This window comes from Nothobranchius furzeri, chromosome 8, assembly GCF_043380555.1.
Source record: "Nothobranchius furzeri strain GRZ-AD chromosome 8, NfurGRZ-RIMD1, whole genome shotgun sequence".
In the NCBI taxonomy this organism is placed as follows: Eukaryota; Metazoa; Chordata; class Actinopteri; order Cyprinodontiformes; family Nothobranchiidae; genus Nothobranchius; species Nothobranchius furzeri.
In genome coordinates this window covers 41,200,298-41,217,271 of record NC_091748.1, presented here as the reverse complement: position 1 = coordinate 41,217,271, position 16,974 = coordinate 41,200,298, and the positions used below count along the sequence as shown (strand labels likewise).

The following is a 16,974-nucleotide window of genomic DNA, read 5'->3' as shown; positions in this document are numbered from 1 at the left end:
AAATACATAAACGTAAACCACTCTGCTATTTTCTTTTAACCAGAAACCTTCCATCAAAGTAAAACGTTTCAGGGGTATAAAAGTATGATTTACTCTTCCAAAGCTGCTGCAAGAGTTCTGAAAGTATGACAAGATAGTTTAAGACCTTCAAAATCCCATGTTTTCAGGTATTCAATGTCAAAAATAATATTTCAGATATCCAGAATGACATTCTTTGTATCCATAATCAACACTTTGGATATCTTAAAGGTCATTCCTTCATGGGTGAATGCTAACCATGTTTCCACTCCAGGAACCCTTGCAAGTTTTCCTTTTATCTTAGATGGTGACTAAATGCCTGAAACAGAATTCTTAATGAGTGAAACTTACAGTTCAGACAAAGCCTTCGATACCATTAATTATGGCTCACTTTGGATATCCAAAATAAAAACCATTCCAGGTAAGCCTATCTGTAATTTTAAAAACAAAATTCTATTCAAATCTGCAGTAATAAATGTTACAAGTATATAAAACTACATAATTAAGTATATTCTGTATGTTTAGAAATGTTATGAAGCAGTTTTAGTTTTTAGAATGACTAAAAAGACAAAATACAGGGTGGGCCATTTCTATTGATACACCTTAATAAAATTGAAATGGTTGGTGATATAAGTGGTCAGAAACTTGTAAATAACTCATGAAAGAATAAAGTTATGTTCAAACCAAGCACACCATTGTTATTCTCATGAAATTCCCAATAAGTTTAATGTGTTACATGACCCTCTTCCTATTGAAAAAACACAAGTTGGATCCAAGATGGCTGACTTCAAAATGGCCACCATGGTCACCACACATCTTGAAGAGCTTGTCCCCTCACATATACTAATGTGCCACAAACAGGACATTAATATCACCAGCCATTCCCATTTTATTAGGGTGTATCCATATAAATGGCCCACCCTGTGCGTCAAACTCATTAAAAACGTAGCTGGGATGCCATATTAACAACAAAAAAAAGTTTTAATTCTATTCTAAATGTCCTTTTCTCAAGACCTTGAAATGTTATTAAGGGACCCTGCACTGGGCAGGGGCCCTCGTTATTCTTCACCGGAGCATTTGATATCTTTATTAAGGGACCAAATTATACATCAGAACGAGCGACTCGGCCTTTTACATCTCTAAGGGTTTCGATTTACCATGGCGAAATTATTAGCATAAAACAATAAACGTTTTTTTCATTTTGATTGTGAACCACTCTAAATTTAAATATCAAGTAAATATGAACATAGTTTATTTGATTAATTAGATGGCAGGCCAGCTAATAAGGGGGATTTTCACATAAGCATGGCCACGATCTTGTGCCAGTGGGCCGGGTCTTTTCTTTTTTATTTCTTCAGGAGTTTTATAATAAAATGATGCTCTTGGAAAACAATAAGTGTTCTGTCTTTGGTCCACTCTCAGACCTGGGGGGAATTCCAGACAGCAAGATTTTCCCAAAACCAGGCTTTCTGGTTTTATGAGCGTGGCTAGCCTGAAACCCCTCCCATTCAGCATGCTGGAGAACAACACCACACCAGCAGCTGTCACCTCCAGAAGTTCTCTGATGACTCGGCTGTGTGTCTGAAGGGAATGACCTGGAGTTCAGGTAAGCCATCATGGTCTTTGTGGACTGGTGTGAGCATAAATGACCTTCACTTGAACACCAGCAAAACAAAGGAAATGGTGATTGACTTCCAGAGAAGATGCTCTGTATAAGAAGGGCCAAAGCCGCCTCCACTTCCAGAGGAGGCGGAGGTCCTTTGGAGTTAATTCCCATATGCTAAAATCCTTTTATCACTGTTGTTGGCTGTTATTCACTCTGCTGTGGTCTGTTGGGGAGCAGGCAGCTCTGACTGAGACAGGAAGAGATTGAACAAGCTAATTTACAAAGCTAGCTTGGTTCTGGGCTGCCCACTTGATTCAGTTGAGGAACTGGTGAAAGAAGGATGGTGGTGAAGACGACCTCCGTCTTAAAAAACCCTCCAACCCACTGTGTTTCACTGTGGAGACCATGGAAGCTCCTTCAGAGGCAGACATCCCAGATGTAAAACAGAACACAACTGTAGGCCATTGATCCCCTCTGCAGTAAGAGTGTACAACTCCTCAGTTTAACTTGTACTGGTATTATCTTGGTACACAATAACATCAATGCAATACTCTGTATGTGCTCAATACTTGTGTCATATTGGATTTACATAGTTTGTGTTCCTCATAGTATGTTTTGGAACCCAAGTTTCATTTTTTTACGGGTTTGGTTGAAAATTACAATAATAGCTCACTGTCTATGTACCTTTGTTATTTTTGTTCGAATATTCTCTAAGTGTTGGTGCTGCTGTATCAAGTGAATTTCCCCACTGTGGGATCAACAACATCTATTCTATTCTGCTCTGTTCTGCTCTGTTCTGTTCTAAAGAACAAACTCTGGTTAGAGTTAGGTGAGTTTGGCTCACTGCAGAAATAAAAACACACACGGAGCTTCAACAAACACATCCACTCACCAACACTCGTCTGTATGAGCGTGACAGAAGGAAAGAAGAAAGACAGTTTTTTATATAGCGCCTCTCAAGAAAAAAAATCACAAGGTGATTCGCGAGAACCACATTTTTTAAAATAAAAGATTTTAAAAATGATTATGAGAAAAATTAAAATTTTGTTTGACCAAGTTGGTTTCTTCAGATTTAAGGTTTTCAAGATATTTTACATTTTTAAAAACTATTATAATCATTTACATTAATATAAATGTAAGGACAAGAAAAGAGAAAATGAATTAGAAAGAGGAAATCAGGGGATCCCGGGAAAGGCGGAATTGGTAAAAAGAGCTAAATAAGGTGATTAAGGTCACACTAAAGCCACCTTGAACAGGTGAGTTTTCAGCTGCTTTTAAAAGGAGACAGTTGAGTCCACTGATCTCAGGCTCAGGGGGAGAGAGGTCCAGAGTCTGGGGGCCACAGCAGCAAATGATCTGTCAACTTTGTTTTTGGTTGGGGCAAAAACAGTTAGTGTGTTTTTGCACCTGGCTGGAGCTCAGGCACGATCAAACGCTTACAGTCAATAGTGTCTGTGCCACAGCTTCTTAAAGGGTCATGGACAACAGCAACTTACTCGTCTTTTCATTTTTTTTAATGACGGACATACCGTGTTATGTCGATATGTGTTCCCCCGTCGAGATCTGTTCTTTTTTTTCCCACCAAGCTGCAAATTTGAACCGTCTACTGTCAAAAAATGTGTGTTGGTCATACTAACCATAACCCTAAAACAACCATATAAATGGTGCTACACAAAGTAATTTCATAAATTATAATTATGCAAAACACACATTTTTGGTGACAGGGTTATGGTTAGGGTAAGGGTTAGTGTTATTCATTTGTGAGTGTCAGGGTTAGTTAGTAAGAGTTACACATTTTTTGTTTTACTGGCCAGCCTCCACAACACGGCAGAACTCCTTCAGGCTTCAGTTATTTGTGGAAATAAAACATCAGTGTTGCTGAGCAAATGGAGTCAATGGTAGGGTCACGTTGCTGTTATCCGTTCAGAGGTAAGATTTTCAAATAAGAGTGCAAATCATGCCATCTGAAGATCTCCTCTCATGTGGCAATTTTCTAGTTTTTTTATATGACACAACGACTTGCCATAATTTGCTCCGCCCATCTCCTCGGTGACGGTCAGGGCTCGCGAGGTAGCTACCAATAGTCGGAAGTTCACGTTGTCTCCAGAAGTCACGGCAACAAGTTGTCTAGATTTTCTGCAGCACAGGTTGGTTCATATATATTTAAGTATGAAGTTCAAATAGTCCTCCGTAAAGACAAAACCCTCGTTTTTAGTGAACCGTTTTATGTAAAGCTAGCTTTGTTTTTGAGTCTCGCGGCCAGTTTAAACGATAGTTTTAATACTTTCTGTTTGGTAGCTAGCAAGTTTAGATCTTTTTTCGTCAAGGTGGCAGAAGATTAGTTCCTGTCTTGGAATTTGTTCAATTCGTTGTTCCTCTAAATGCTTTTATTGTGTCAGAAGTGCTCTATATTGCTGTTTTGTTATAAACCTTCTAACTTCGAGGCTACGTTGCCTAAAGTTCGGCGTCTCTTAGGTGTAGCTACATGCACACAGTGGGTGAGGCCACGCTGGTACTCCGGTTACCTTGACAACAATGCGGAAGTTACCTTTGACGGCAAATGGAGTATCAACGTTAAATAAAAGAAACCACGAACCAGTCTGGGTTCACTGGAGCAGTTCGTATAGTAGTAATAACTATGGTCTAAATGTGTGCTTTCTCACCTGACCAGGGGGCGTGGCTGAAAGCATTACCTGTTTGTCTGGACGCTGTTGTTCGGTAGCGGAGAAAGCATGCCCACTGACCAGGAGCCCACATACACCGTGAAGCTGCTGCAGCTGCTGCTGCTCTCCACCTGCTGGGGAATGCAAATCTGGGTCACCTTCATTTCAAGTAGGCGCCCTGAGCTCACACACTGAAGAGATGAGTGAAGGCTGTGCTGTCACAATCACACTCAACAGAAAAATCACACCTGGATTTTAAACAATATTGAATTGTTTCCTTTCTTGGATGGATTGCCGTCTATCTCGAGCACTTATGTACCAGTTTAGCTACACCTGCACTTGTTTTTTTCCCTCACCGTTCACACTGACTGACTTTGAAGGAACCTGGGTGTGAACATTCTTTTTGGATAACCAATTCTTGAACAACCCTTCTTCCAGTCATACATTAGTTCACAAGTTATTTGCAGTTAGTTGGTTTGAAGGTATTAAAACCGAGTATAAATTCTCCCACCATCAAATAAACACCAAAAGACGAGATTTTTTAACAGTTTCTGTTCAGAAGTCCAGTTGCCATGATCATTTGAACACCTTTGGATCACCGTGACCCGGGTGACTGAGAACCTTCACCAGTTTCTAATCAGGTTTTATTAGATTTCTACATCAGTGCCATTGTTTCTGAAATGCACAAGCGTGGACAGTTTTCATACATAAGATGATTAAAATGTTTGTTTTAGTAGTTGTTTGAAATCCATTTTCTTAAACAATGAATTACAATAAAATTTATCAAGAGATAGTTGAAAGTAATTTTCCTTAGAAATTCATTTCCTAACATTGTGGTTGTGTAGAATATTGACTCACTTTGGATTCTATGTTAGTGATGAGTGTCATCAGCTTAAGATAAACTGTTATGTTTACTCTGAGTTGTTGTCTGTTATCTGTGTGCTAAAACTGCAAACATGCAGTCATGAATATTACATGTTAATAATGATAAATAAGCACGTTACTTGCCTCTATAGAAGTGTGATCTTTTAGACTGCTGACATTTCCCTCAAATTTAGTGTTTTTGCAGCATTTTGTAAAAATGTATTTTCAGTTATGTTAGCTGTAAATTATTCCCTGAAGGTGACGTCAGTGCAGTCTGAAGTATTAACTCTAACATCATGAATGTGGAGTACCATTGAGGCAGTTTCGTAAACATAATTAATAACGATGTTTTGTTCTGATTTCTCTGCAGGCTTTATAATGAACAACCACCTGAACAGACACACATACGGGTTTATTCAGAGTCACCTTGTTCCTCTCTACCTCCACCTGGGTTCAGCATGTGCCTTCTTTAATCTCGCCATCTATGCCATGTACCATCCGCGCGACCAGCTGGATGACAGGGAATCTTTTCAGGTACAACATAATATCACACAGTAATACAACCTTCCTTAATTTCGTTGCTTTCCCTAAATCTTCTCCTCTGCCTTGTCTCCAGATTTTCATCTTCTTTGTGTCAGTAACGGTGGCAGCTGTCAATGCACAGTGGTTTGGTCAGATGACATCAGAGATCATGGCAGACATGCATCTCATTGAGCAGGCGTGTGGACTGGGTCAAGATATTGGACTGTCATCTAACCGCGAAGCTTATGCCAAGCTGTGTGACACGGATATGAAATACAGCCGCCTCAGCAGCCGCCTGTGGCTGTACCGGCTGCTGTCCTCTCTGTGTAACCTCTGCTGCATAGGCTGCAACTTCTACAGTCTCTGTTACATGGCTGAGAATCTCATCAAGCTGTAAAGCTGACACTCAGCAGCCGGACTGTTGGATTCACTTGATCACAGACTCAGAATTACAGCTCTCCTGTATGGAAGCAGTCATAATTTAATGCAGAACATTTGTATTGCTGCATGTGTGAAATGTCAGCTGAGCGTAGCTGTTCTTGTGTTTTTGGCTGCAGCCAAATGTGCCATTTTCCCCGAGTTTTTTTTTTTTTAACAGAGATAAATCAGCAACTACAGCATGTCACCTTTCACCTATTTTGGCCGACAGTTAAGGCTGCCTTGAAATGTCTTTAATCAAATAGGCGTTACCTTTTGGTGACATGCTTTTCCCCCATTTTAAATTTAGTATGAGAGACATTATAGAGGAAAGAAGGTGAATGTTTTGCACCTTTTATGAGACCGAACCTTTGCTGAAGGAAGTGCTCCCATGCTGCTGACTGCTGCTCTTCCTGATAGGGTGGAATTTTTATACCTTGTTCCGTTTGTGGGGTTGCAGGCTCCCCTGGCTTTTACCTAAATGAGAAGCAGGTTTCTGCATGTGCTTTATGTTGTACCTGTAAAGAGGCTGCAGTAGACACACTGGTTATAGCCCACCTAAAATCTACGTGCACAGCTTTAGGACTTCCTGTTTTGGACGCTTGTGTGAACGTTGTTACGCAGCAGGTTGGTCTTGTTGAAGTTGTCTAACTGGTGAACTGCTGCTCCACACCTGGGTGCTGCTTGGACAGGTATCAGAATGATCAGATCAGCAGTGTTTAAAGAGCAAGTCACCTCCCACCAGAGTATTACTCCGCTCCCCCTTCCTGTTAGAAAAATCAACAAATGCCGTTGCCTAACAGACCGAGAGGGCGGAGCCGCTAACAAACACACACAGGCTCACAGCGACATTGTGACATCATTTGGTACCAGCTAACGTTCTAGGGTACCTCTTAGCCAATAGCGGTGGCAGATTTAAATTCAAATGCAGAGTTTTTACCCGACAACGGCACAACACTGACAGTTTTAGGCAGAAAATTAAAATTTTAACTAAACTACTAAAGTGCTAAACCATTAACTACACGTGTCTGCAGCACGATTAGACACGTTTATATAGTTTATCAGAAAAAATTTGGGGGTGACTTGCTCTTTAAGGACTAGGTAGATGATGAGTCATCTGGAGAGGTTTAACCCTCTGGAGGCGGGCGTTGCAGATGTGCAACCGTTAAAACCTACCTACCTGGTTACTCCACACACGTGTTTCATGAGCATTTTTTACTCAGAAGCACCGCTGAAGGACTTAGTTGTTCGTCCTTTTATCAAAACTTACTTTGATGGGTTAAGGGATGGATTACATTTCTGTTGCAATACCAAAAACTACAGATGCCTCTGAAAATTGTCCATGAGATAATGTTTATCCTGAGCCAGTGCACTAACCGCCATGTCACCTCTCACATCACTGAGCGGGTCTGAGAGGAAACTCGAGGGTTTGCTTGTAGACTTGATTATGTTCAACCACTCCTCTTCACATCATCACCTCTGAATGTGTTTTAACCAGACAGTATGTTTGTACAGGATGTTGTTTTTGTAAATACCGGTGAAGGATTGTAAATCCCTGGAGGACTTCCTTGAGTTTGTCTTATTTAAACCATGTCGCTGTACTTTGGTGTCTCAGTTTAAACCTTTTTTATTTGGCTGTGGAGGTAAAAACACAAAAACTTGAAAAGAAGCCACATTCTCCTTATCTACACGGTTGTGCCTTCTAATGTAGTTCACAGGTTGTACTGAACTTCTCCTTTTCACATAGAGCAGATGGAGTTGTCACTTTAACACACTGAGTTAAGGCTGACCACCCTCTGGTGATGACGTTACTTCCTGATCTCTCGTGTTGACCTGAACACATCAGCTCGCTCCTATTTTACGCGGTTGAGTGCAGACGTTAAAAATGTTGCTTTTGAGTCGGCACACATGAAGGTGTGTTTTTATAAGCTCATTACTGCAAAAACAATGCAATGTCATGTGGTAGCTGGTATCAATTGTACATGTGGGGTTTCTGTTGTCTGTAAGCCAGACCAGTTGATTTATTTAGAAATTTTATATGAAATTGTTTATTTCTTAAAAATAATTTAAGATAATAGGGTTTAAAGTATGGGGTCCTGGTTTTAATTAGTTTGTCATTCTTAAGGTTAATGCTGTGGGTTTGTGTCAAAGATGTTTTTTTCATTAAAGCTTATATCAAATGTCACGTTTGTCAGTCTGTTTAGTTAAATATCGGTATGTTAGGGTTTGATACATTTCCATTTAATGGAGAATTATTTAAAACACCTTTTGACTTCATACAAGTTGTAGTATCCCTTTAAAATGACCAAACTCCAATCTCACAAAGGTCAGTTTTTAATGTAAAAATACATTTTCAGCTACAAATTACTTTGAGGTGATATCAATGATTCTTAACACCTTGCCTACAAAAGTGAACAAGTCTAAAGAAAAAACAGAATAAATACAAAATAACAGAAGTATAAAAACAAACACTTTTCCCTGGTTAACTAAACAAATTTTACTTGCTAAGATGTTTTTTAATCCCTGATATTTACATTTCAGGAAAGTATAATCTCAGTTTGACCAATGAAATGTGACAATCTTCCATTTTAGCATGCTTGACCTCAGTTAAAAGTGCGAGAAACGAGTTAGACAAAATGTAAAAAAAAAAAATAATAATAACATACCCCCCCCCCCCCCACACACACACACACACACACACAAAACTCCCGACTGAATACTTCTGTAAAAGTATTTGTAGACAAACAGTTATGCTTTAAAGAGTCCTTCACAAACATCCTGTAAGAACACAAACCAGGTCTGACCCTAACAACCAACAGCTACACGTGAAACCAACATGAAAGGCTACAGACGGAAAAATGGAAAACATCAGTGCATCTCACGGTTTTGTAAACGGCAAACAGAACAGGCCACAGAAAGGACTGTGCCTTTAGAAGATCCATGTCCCAGTGATGCATCAGTACACGCCTAATACAGCTGTTACATCCAGCTGTTTACTGTGTTCAAGACCAAACTCTGAAATGTTCATTTTGTCAGAAATCTTTGGATACAAGTTATTTTCCCACATTTCCTGGTTCTCTCTTGTGCAGCATTGAAACAAAAAGTATTTGTCGGTCTTCAGCGTCCTGTAGTGTTTCATAACCACGGCCTGCTGTCAGTGTGTCCATTTAAAACAACAATGGAAATGTTTGACACCCTGACCACGTGAATGTGCTGCCCAAATATCCCATAAATATCAGTTGCACTAAAAACAGTTTTCCTGTTCATTAAAATACACAACATATAAAATCCAGTGTCTGTCACACAAGCACCTTCCCCTTGATGTCCAGCTTGTTGTTGTCATTCGGTCTGCTGGACTGTTCTTCTGCGAGAGTGATGTACGAGTAAACCAGGCTGCCTGCAATGCTGCAACAACACCGACACAATCAAGCTACTGCAAACAAGTCAGGCAAAACTCAAGAGTTTTCTAAATCCCCATTTTGATTCACTTTGAAAAGTCTTGGTTTTATGTCAGAAATGTTAAGGTGCAGGAACCATTTGACATCTCAAACAACCATTTTTCGTTGTTTTTCTTTGTGAAAGTCAATTTCACATACCATAATTAAGTCATTTATACCTTTTGTCAGGCAAATTCTAACGAAGAAACAATTTTTAGTAGAGATCCGTCTAGAAAATCAGCTATTAATCAGAATTAGCTAATATTTAGCAGAATTAGCTTAATCACTGGACAGTATGAAACAGAATATGAACAGGTCTTGTTCAGTCTGTGAATGCACCGTTGCATACCTTCTCAGTGACCTAGTGCTAAAGTGTCCGCCATGGGACTGGGAGAGTGGGGTTCAAATCCTCGTAGGGTCATACCAAAAACTTTAAAAATGGGACCCAATGCTTCCCTGCTTGACACTCAGCTAACACTCAATAAATGCATCAACATAATATCAACCAACGTCGCCATTAGATTTAAAAAATAATTGATTGAACAAATGAAATTTTATTCTGCTAGTGTGCATGAAGTAATGCTCGAAGACGAAGTTGTGGTCGACACTCAGCAAAGATGACTGAATCCATATTCAACCATTTCTGTATTCACTAATGATAAACTTTAGGGCAAAGTCACCAAGTAGAGACCTAAAGGAGACATGACATTTGTTCCAAGTCAGACTTGTTCTATGGTCAATACAAACATGTTAATGAAGTTCTTTACACCCAAGCCCTCTCATATAAAGCTATTTCAACAGTTTTATATTAGACAGACTCTTTCCCTCCAGAATGGAGAAGGGTACTGCTGCTGCAGAAGCCTGAATCTCCAGGTCTGCAGCCATACACGATTACCAGAATGAGCATTTTCAAGGCTCTCTCACTTTAAGAAAACAAGCTGGAGTTGGCCCCACCCACCTCTACCTCAGTCAAGCAGCTATAAGCCGAGAAGGGGAGGGGCACAGAGAAGAGCTGCTGCTGCAGAAGCAGCAGCTCTCTCTTACACATGGGAGGTGGTTCCATTCTACTTTTCCTGGTTGTGACATCACAAATGGATACTTTTTGAAATCGCTTGTTTTAAGCACATAATTCCCAACACTGACAGAAAACAGATGTTTGAAGTGTTTATAGAGGCAGCAGAGCCCCACATGGCAGCACAAAAGGATGGAAAATGTTAGCTTTGCCTAATATGTCTCCTTATTTAGTACAAAGAGAAAGTAATTAAAGAAAAGTTTTATTAAACCCAGTCTACTTTACTTAAGATATTGGAGACAGTTAAAACATAAAAAACTTAAATGTTATACCTGATGTTCAACCCTATGAAGTTAGTCCAAGAGAAAATGTAGTCTCCACCAAAAACCATCCCAATGTACGTCACCAGGACGTTCTGCAAATAAAAAAAGACGAATGAAGCTGAGAGTTTTGTTTCATCTTCCATCTGGAGGGTTACTTCAGCTCACCTTGATGCAGCCCACGATGGTAGTTGTTAAAGCAGAGTTGTACTGTGTACACAGAACAGTGGAATACATCAGAATAAACCTAAAGAGAAAAAAGTCTCATTTTACAAATACCTCAACAATTATTCCATTACAGTCCTATTAAACAGTACTGATGCAGAGCTGATGTTAGTCATGAGTGTGTCTGGGTGAGGCAGAGGAGCAGCAACTAGGTTTCATCAGTCTAACAAACCACAGGCACTTTTTATTATTAAGGATTGTGGGCTGTGCATCCATCCATTAAATGACAAAGTCAGCATCTTACCCCATCACACATGAGAGGGTAAACTGGGACAGGAAAACCACATCCGACCAGCCGTCAAACTCTGCTGCCTGGAATCAGAAAACCAGTGTAAGTAGCATCAAAACGTCACCAAGTAAACATGAACCCTCTCAGGCTCAAAATAAGTTTTGACGAAGGACGAACAACTAAGCCCTTCAGGGGAACTTCTGAGTTAATAAATGCTCATGAAACACGTCGGTGGAGTAACCAGGTAGGTAGGTTTTAACTGTTGCACATCTGCAACGCCTGCCTCCAGAGGGTTAACCATCTAGGTGGCCAATCAGAGAAGACTGGGGCACTGTGGGTGTGTTACCTAGGGCTGTAGCGAAGCCTCGACGACGTTGACGGCTCGATTCTAAAAATTTGTCGACGTCAGATCCGGAAGTCGACGCACCGCGCCCACTTGTTGCATCCCCAGGAGTTTGTAAAAAGAAGAGGAATCTGCCTGTTTTTTCCTCTAGTTCGCCCTCTTCTCCGCCTTCACTAACATCTCCGCCAAATACCGAAGACCCGGAACAATGTCCGTCCGCTACTAGATTATTTTCCTGTTTTGCCCCTTCGTCTCCCGGCAATGGACAACAACTTCCGGGTCAGATGCGCTGCTCCATCTCTACCGCAGATGTAGAAAATCACCGGGAGCGTTTCTCCCTTCATAAAGGAGCTTCTTTCAGACATGAGGAGAGCTGTTTTGGTGGTAGCAGTCTCTCCTCCGTGCTGGTCTGTTTGCTGCTGGGTGTTTTTGGTTTATTTAAACTTGGTAACTTGAACTTAACGTTGGTAAAGCTACTGTTAGCATCTTCGCTAACAGCTTCTTGCGTTTGGATAAGCTGTTACGTTTTGGTTTAGAGTTCATCTTTTTGTGGTGTAGATCTCCCTTTTATTACATTTAGAGTGTTGTGGGTTTTCGGTTTAGTTTAAAATATCACCTGAGTTTGGTTTAACCCGTAAGACCACTCGCCTCATGCACATAAGTGACCAAAACAAAGCAGCATGGAGACACTCCGTCTCCAACCACCTGCACTCCCAAGTTCTACACGTCACCAGAACATAACCAACCAACACAATAAAAGCAGTGTTATACAAAATGGAAGGCCTGTAGTGTTTATTCTCTTACAGTAACAATCAATTTTTTTGAGGAATTTATTAGATTTTTTGGTTTTTATCAACTGTGCAATAGAAAAATAATCATTAGATTAATTGTCTAAATAGTCATTAGAATAGTCCACTATTCGATAAAATAATCGTCAGAATAATCGTTTTAAAAGTAATCGTTTACCCCCAGCCCTAGTGTTACCTTTTTTATCATTTTTTTTTATTTTAAAATGTTTTGTATCACTTTTTAAAAGCATTTTTTAAATATTTAAATATTTTGTCCTTGTGAAGCACCTTGTGGTTTTATTTTGAGAGGCGCTAAATAAGACTGTCTTCTTTCTTTGTGTTAGCCACCCAAAGGAATTAAGCTAAATACACAGCGAGAGTGTTAGAGTCATTAACTAATGTGGCAACACAACTTCCACCCAAAAGCTCACAAATCCAACAGTGACTTTCCATTAGCTATGAAAAGGTAGCAGCCTGCTTGGCTGCAGCGGTACTTCAGCAGGGGAAGCTGCAGACGCTGCGGCAGTGACTCTGCTGGGTGTATAATGGCATCTCTGTTCCCTTCAGACTGCTGGGCCCCAGCTGGGCCAACCTGAAGCTTCCTGCCAAGACTTAACCACCCCCCAAAACGGACAGTTCCTTTTTACAGCACACACTCATAACTATGTATATGTGCACTCACTTAATGTCACAGTTAAATATCACACCAACAGACACAAACCATTGTAGTTGTAATAGTGCGCCTACATAGAATGGCCACAGATGAAGGAAAAAAAGCAGGTTTGATAGAAAAGTCAAACTGCTCACCTTCTGTATATCTCCAGTGGCATGAGCCAACAGCAAAGTAGGAATGATCATAAATAATGCATTATAGAATAATAATCCATACTTCCCCAACTCCTGAAGAGAGAGAGCAGAGAGAAACAGATGGGCATTCAGCAACACACACACACACACACACACACACACACACACACACACACACACACACACACACACACACACACACACAGTCAAGCCATAGCTCTACCTAAAACCTCTAGTGTGCATGGATGTGGCTCACGCAGCTCCACCTTTTAACCCATCGTGCACACGTGCATCAGTCTAACAGTGCACTAGTCTGTGAGCAGTACTGTACAGACATCACAGTCTAAATATGGATCTTGCTTCATCCCTGCGGTGACATGAGTTAAGCAGCTTGGGAACAAAATCAAACCCTGCAAGCTACCACACGTTTCTGATTCGGCCGTTATTACCTGCAGTGTAATATTAGTTTTACTAGTAAACACATTTTCCCACGGTAAAATCAAATTTTAAGTTTTTTTTCTCTGACGTCCTTGATCAGCAACAACCATTACTCATCAGAAGATATTGCCACATACCTTAGCGTCTAATTTTTGCTTGACATAGGCTCCGTTGGCAGCAGTCAGGACGTCATTCATAAGAATGAAGATGTAGCCATGCAGGTCAAAGGTTAAGTCAGCACTATACACAGATGACAGGAGGAATTTAGCTTTGTCACAGCAGACGTGCGTCAAACTTGTAATGGCCTTTTACCTAAACATGGAAATACATCAAGGTGAAGCTGCCCTTTGTAATGGGGGTCATTTTAGTCTGGTTAAAAGCAAAAACACCTGGAAACAGAAGAACGTACCTTGCAGCGATAAACGCCCCTAGAATCATTGTAAATACCGTCAGCTGGACTGGCCGGGAGAACTTCTTCCTACCAGGGATCAAAGGCAAAGAAATTCAATCTGACCCCTTTGAAACGCAAATAATAATCACAGTTAACGTACAAAGAAAAGGGTTTTGTGCCACATTCTAGCAGAGCGCCAGTAAATGATAGAGAAAAGTGGGTTATCTGTGGTGTGTAATCTTACTTGAGAAGAAATCCCTCAGCCAGCATGGTGAATAGGATGGAGAATCTCCTGAGGACTGTAAACATTGGCAAGCTGGAGGAGGAGGAGGACATGGAGTGCCACAGAAAATTATCATGCCAGTCATGATTTATTCATTTTTACTTTCATTGTCTAGTTAGAGGGAATGAACTTACTTAAGCCTTTTAGTACCAAACAGACCGGTTATCTGATTTCCCACATAAAGGAGAGGTAGCGGAAACGTCTAGACAACAAGTTTAACATTAAGCTCAAAGCTTGGGAAGTACATTTGAGTCCAAGGCTTTATTATTTGTGTTTTACCTTGTGAGGTATGTTCTCATCAAAATCTGGGAAGGTGATCACCCTCGCAGCCTTGCCCACCCACAGCACGACTACGGTGGCAAACATCTGCACACACACACACACACACACACACACACACACACACACACACACACACACACACACACACACACACACACACAATCACTGCCGCGTTACAAGCTACAAAAGGATAAGTAGTTAGTTAGTAGCGGGGAAACCTACTTGTCCTATGCCGACACATATCGATGAGGGGAACCTGAAACAGAAAGAGTTGTGTCTTTTTAACATTATTTTTTAAGCGGGACGCCTGAGAGCGCAGACTCGTAATGGTTTCCTAAAAAGTCCAGCTTTCTTGGCTCAAACACAAGCTAACGAGCTGCACGGTGCCGCCCGAGCCAGGACCACTACACCGCTAGCTAAAACATGGCAGCTGAACCGTTACCTGTAGCTAGTGAGGACGCTCTTGTTCACCACGACGATCAAAAACGAGCTCAGACCGTAAAACCCGGCGGCGAACAGCTTCACAACCAGTGTCGGAGGTTTATCCGCCATCCCCGACAAGTTCTCATTCCTCTTTGAGTGTCGGCTCGTGCCCGGCCATCACTCCGCTCCGGGTGCTCTCTCACTCACAGACCACCCTTTTTCACACACGTGCACACACCGCGCGAGCTCCAGCACGCACGCAACACGGGGACGTCGACGTTCCACAACTTCCGCCGCTTCACATCTGAGCATCACGTGGGCTGTCGGAGCGGTTCAGCTTCTTGCTGAAACTACAGTAAACTAAAAGGTTCCTCGGGCAACTTTTACATAAAGACCCAAGCCAGCAGATGATGTATGCTCGTCACATAACGGTCAGGGCAACACTTCCACTCTATAACGGTATATGGAGAAATAAATCTCACTATTTGAATAGAACTGCATCTAATAACTCTTATACTCAAGGAGGCTTAATTGGATAAAATACTTAATAAAACAAAAATAAAATATGGTACTTCATACCTAACCTTGTTTTTAAAACCGTGGGAGGAATAGAATTTCTTTTACATTGTGACTTTGATTAACAAAATTCCCATTAAATTATCTAACTTTCATAGGCAGGCGTTATTGTGTTGGCTTCTTATATACAAAAATAAGTTTCTCCCCACACAAACACCTGATTTGGAATAACAAATTCATTAAATATAAAAATAAATCAATATACTGTGAAAATTTGTCGCAGAATAATATAAATTATGTTTCTCAGTTGATGAATAAAAACGGCCTTCTGTTTACATATTCTGAGTTTCTCAAAACGTATAATGTTCCAATCTCTGAAAGATTACTCGATAGTTTTTGATGCAATTCCACCGGGTTATATTAGACTATTACAAAACAACAAAGAACCAAATTTACAGCTATCACCAAAAGAAGATCTTCTAATTAATGGAATCCATATTCCGGACAAAAAATGTAATAATAGATTTTTCAGATATATAGTTCATGCACAAACAATTCCTAAAGGTCAGTTCTATTGGGAGAATACGATAAACAATATTAATTGGTCCGTAATATGGACTATTGCTGATAAATATATAGTCATCAACTAAATTAAGAAAGTTCATTTCAAAATATTTCATCGAATATATCCTACAAAATATTTTATTAAAAGATATAGAAAAGAGATAGATGACTCATGTGCATTCTGAGACAATCTCACACCTGTTCTATGAATGTGTATTTGTTAAATATTTTTGGTGTAACGGAATGAAATGACTGTTTTCCATCTAAAAGTCATTTCCCCCTCTCCTCAGCATGAACTAATCTGCATGAGATATTGCCCCAAGGTCTCATGCACCCGCTCCTGAACGGTCTTCCTTTCCAGCCCAAGAGAAGAATAAAGACAAAGGACTCGTTCTTTTTAATAAATCAAAGAACTCTATTTTTAATAAGCTAATCAAACAAAGTGTTGGTCAATAATAAAATGTGAACCAATTTGTGAAATGAAAATATTAATTACTTTATTATAATCCTATAGAATATAATAAGTTATATAACTTTAAATTTAGTTTCCACTAGGACTGATCTCACGTAGCGTTACGACATGACACATTGCTTTACTGATCCAATCAGAATCTGCCAGATCTGACGGAGGCGTGGTTTTGGTGGTGATTGGTAAATCTGTCATCTTTTCATTCGACCGTAAACCAAAACATCCGAAGTATAAAACTATGCCCACGCCATCTTTAACGCCAGTTCAAAGCGTTCTAGAGAAGTTGTCGGATTGGCCAATCCGTGACTTTCCTCTTCAGCCAAACGAGCCAACGACAAGCTGGATAAAACCTGATGC

The 16,974-nt window shown here is 40.3% G+C and overlaps 2 protein-coding genes across 4 annotated transcripts; one reads left to right on the top strand and one right to left on the bottom strand.

Moving 5' to 3' along the window:
• Nucleotides 1-1,402: 1,402 nt before the first annotated feature.
• si:ch211-121a2.4 (transmembrane protein 205) lies at nt 1,403-8,778 on the top strand. 3 transcript variants are annotated; one of them, XM_070554052.1, is made up of 3 exons: nt 1,403-1,624; nt 5,522-5,685; nt 5,768-8,778. In XM_070554052.1, exons 1-3 carry the CDS (start codon nt 1,609-1,611, stop codon nt 6,068-6,070), a joined length of 483 nt encoding a protein of 160 aa, XP_070410153.1. In that variant the 5' UTR covers nt 1,403-1,608; the 3' UTR covers nt 6,071-8,778. The 3 variants fall into 3 exon arrangements, with proteins under 3 accessions (XP_070410153.1, XP_015827251.1, XP_054586027.1); XM_015971765.3 differs by lacking the exon at nt 1,403-1,624 and adding an exon at nt 4,324-4,456; XM_054730052.2 differs by lacking the exon at nt 1,403-1,624 and adding an exon at nt 4,844-4,928.
• LOC107393430 (nucleotide sugar transporter SLC35D2) lies at nt 8,409-15,340 on the bottom strand. The gene is made up of 12 exons (XM_015971763.2): nt 15,088-15,340; nt 14,868-14,901; nt 14,643-14,729; nt 14,498-14,565; nt 14,325-14,396; nt 14,099-14,167; nt 13,827-13,929; nt 13,252-13,344; nt 11,329-11,396; nt 11,028-11,106; nt 10,872-10,954; nt 8,409-9,495 (listed from the first exon to the last, which is right to left on the bottom strand). The coding sequence occupies exons 1-12, from the start codon at nt 15,195-15,197 to the stop codon at nt 9,390-9,392; spliced, it is 972 nt and encodes a 323-aa protein (XP_015827249.1). The 5' UTR covers nt 15,198-15,340; the 3' UTR covers nt 8,409-9,389.
• Between the last annotated feature and the right edge of the window lie 1,634 nt (nt 15,341-16,974).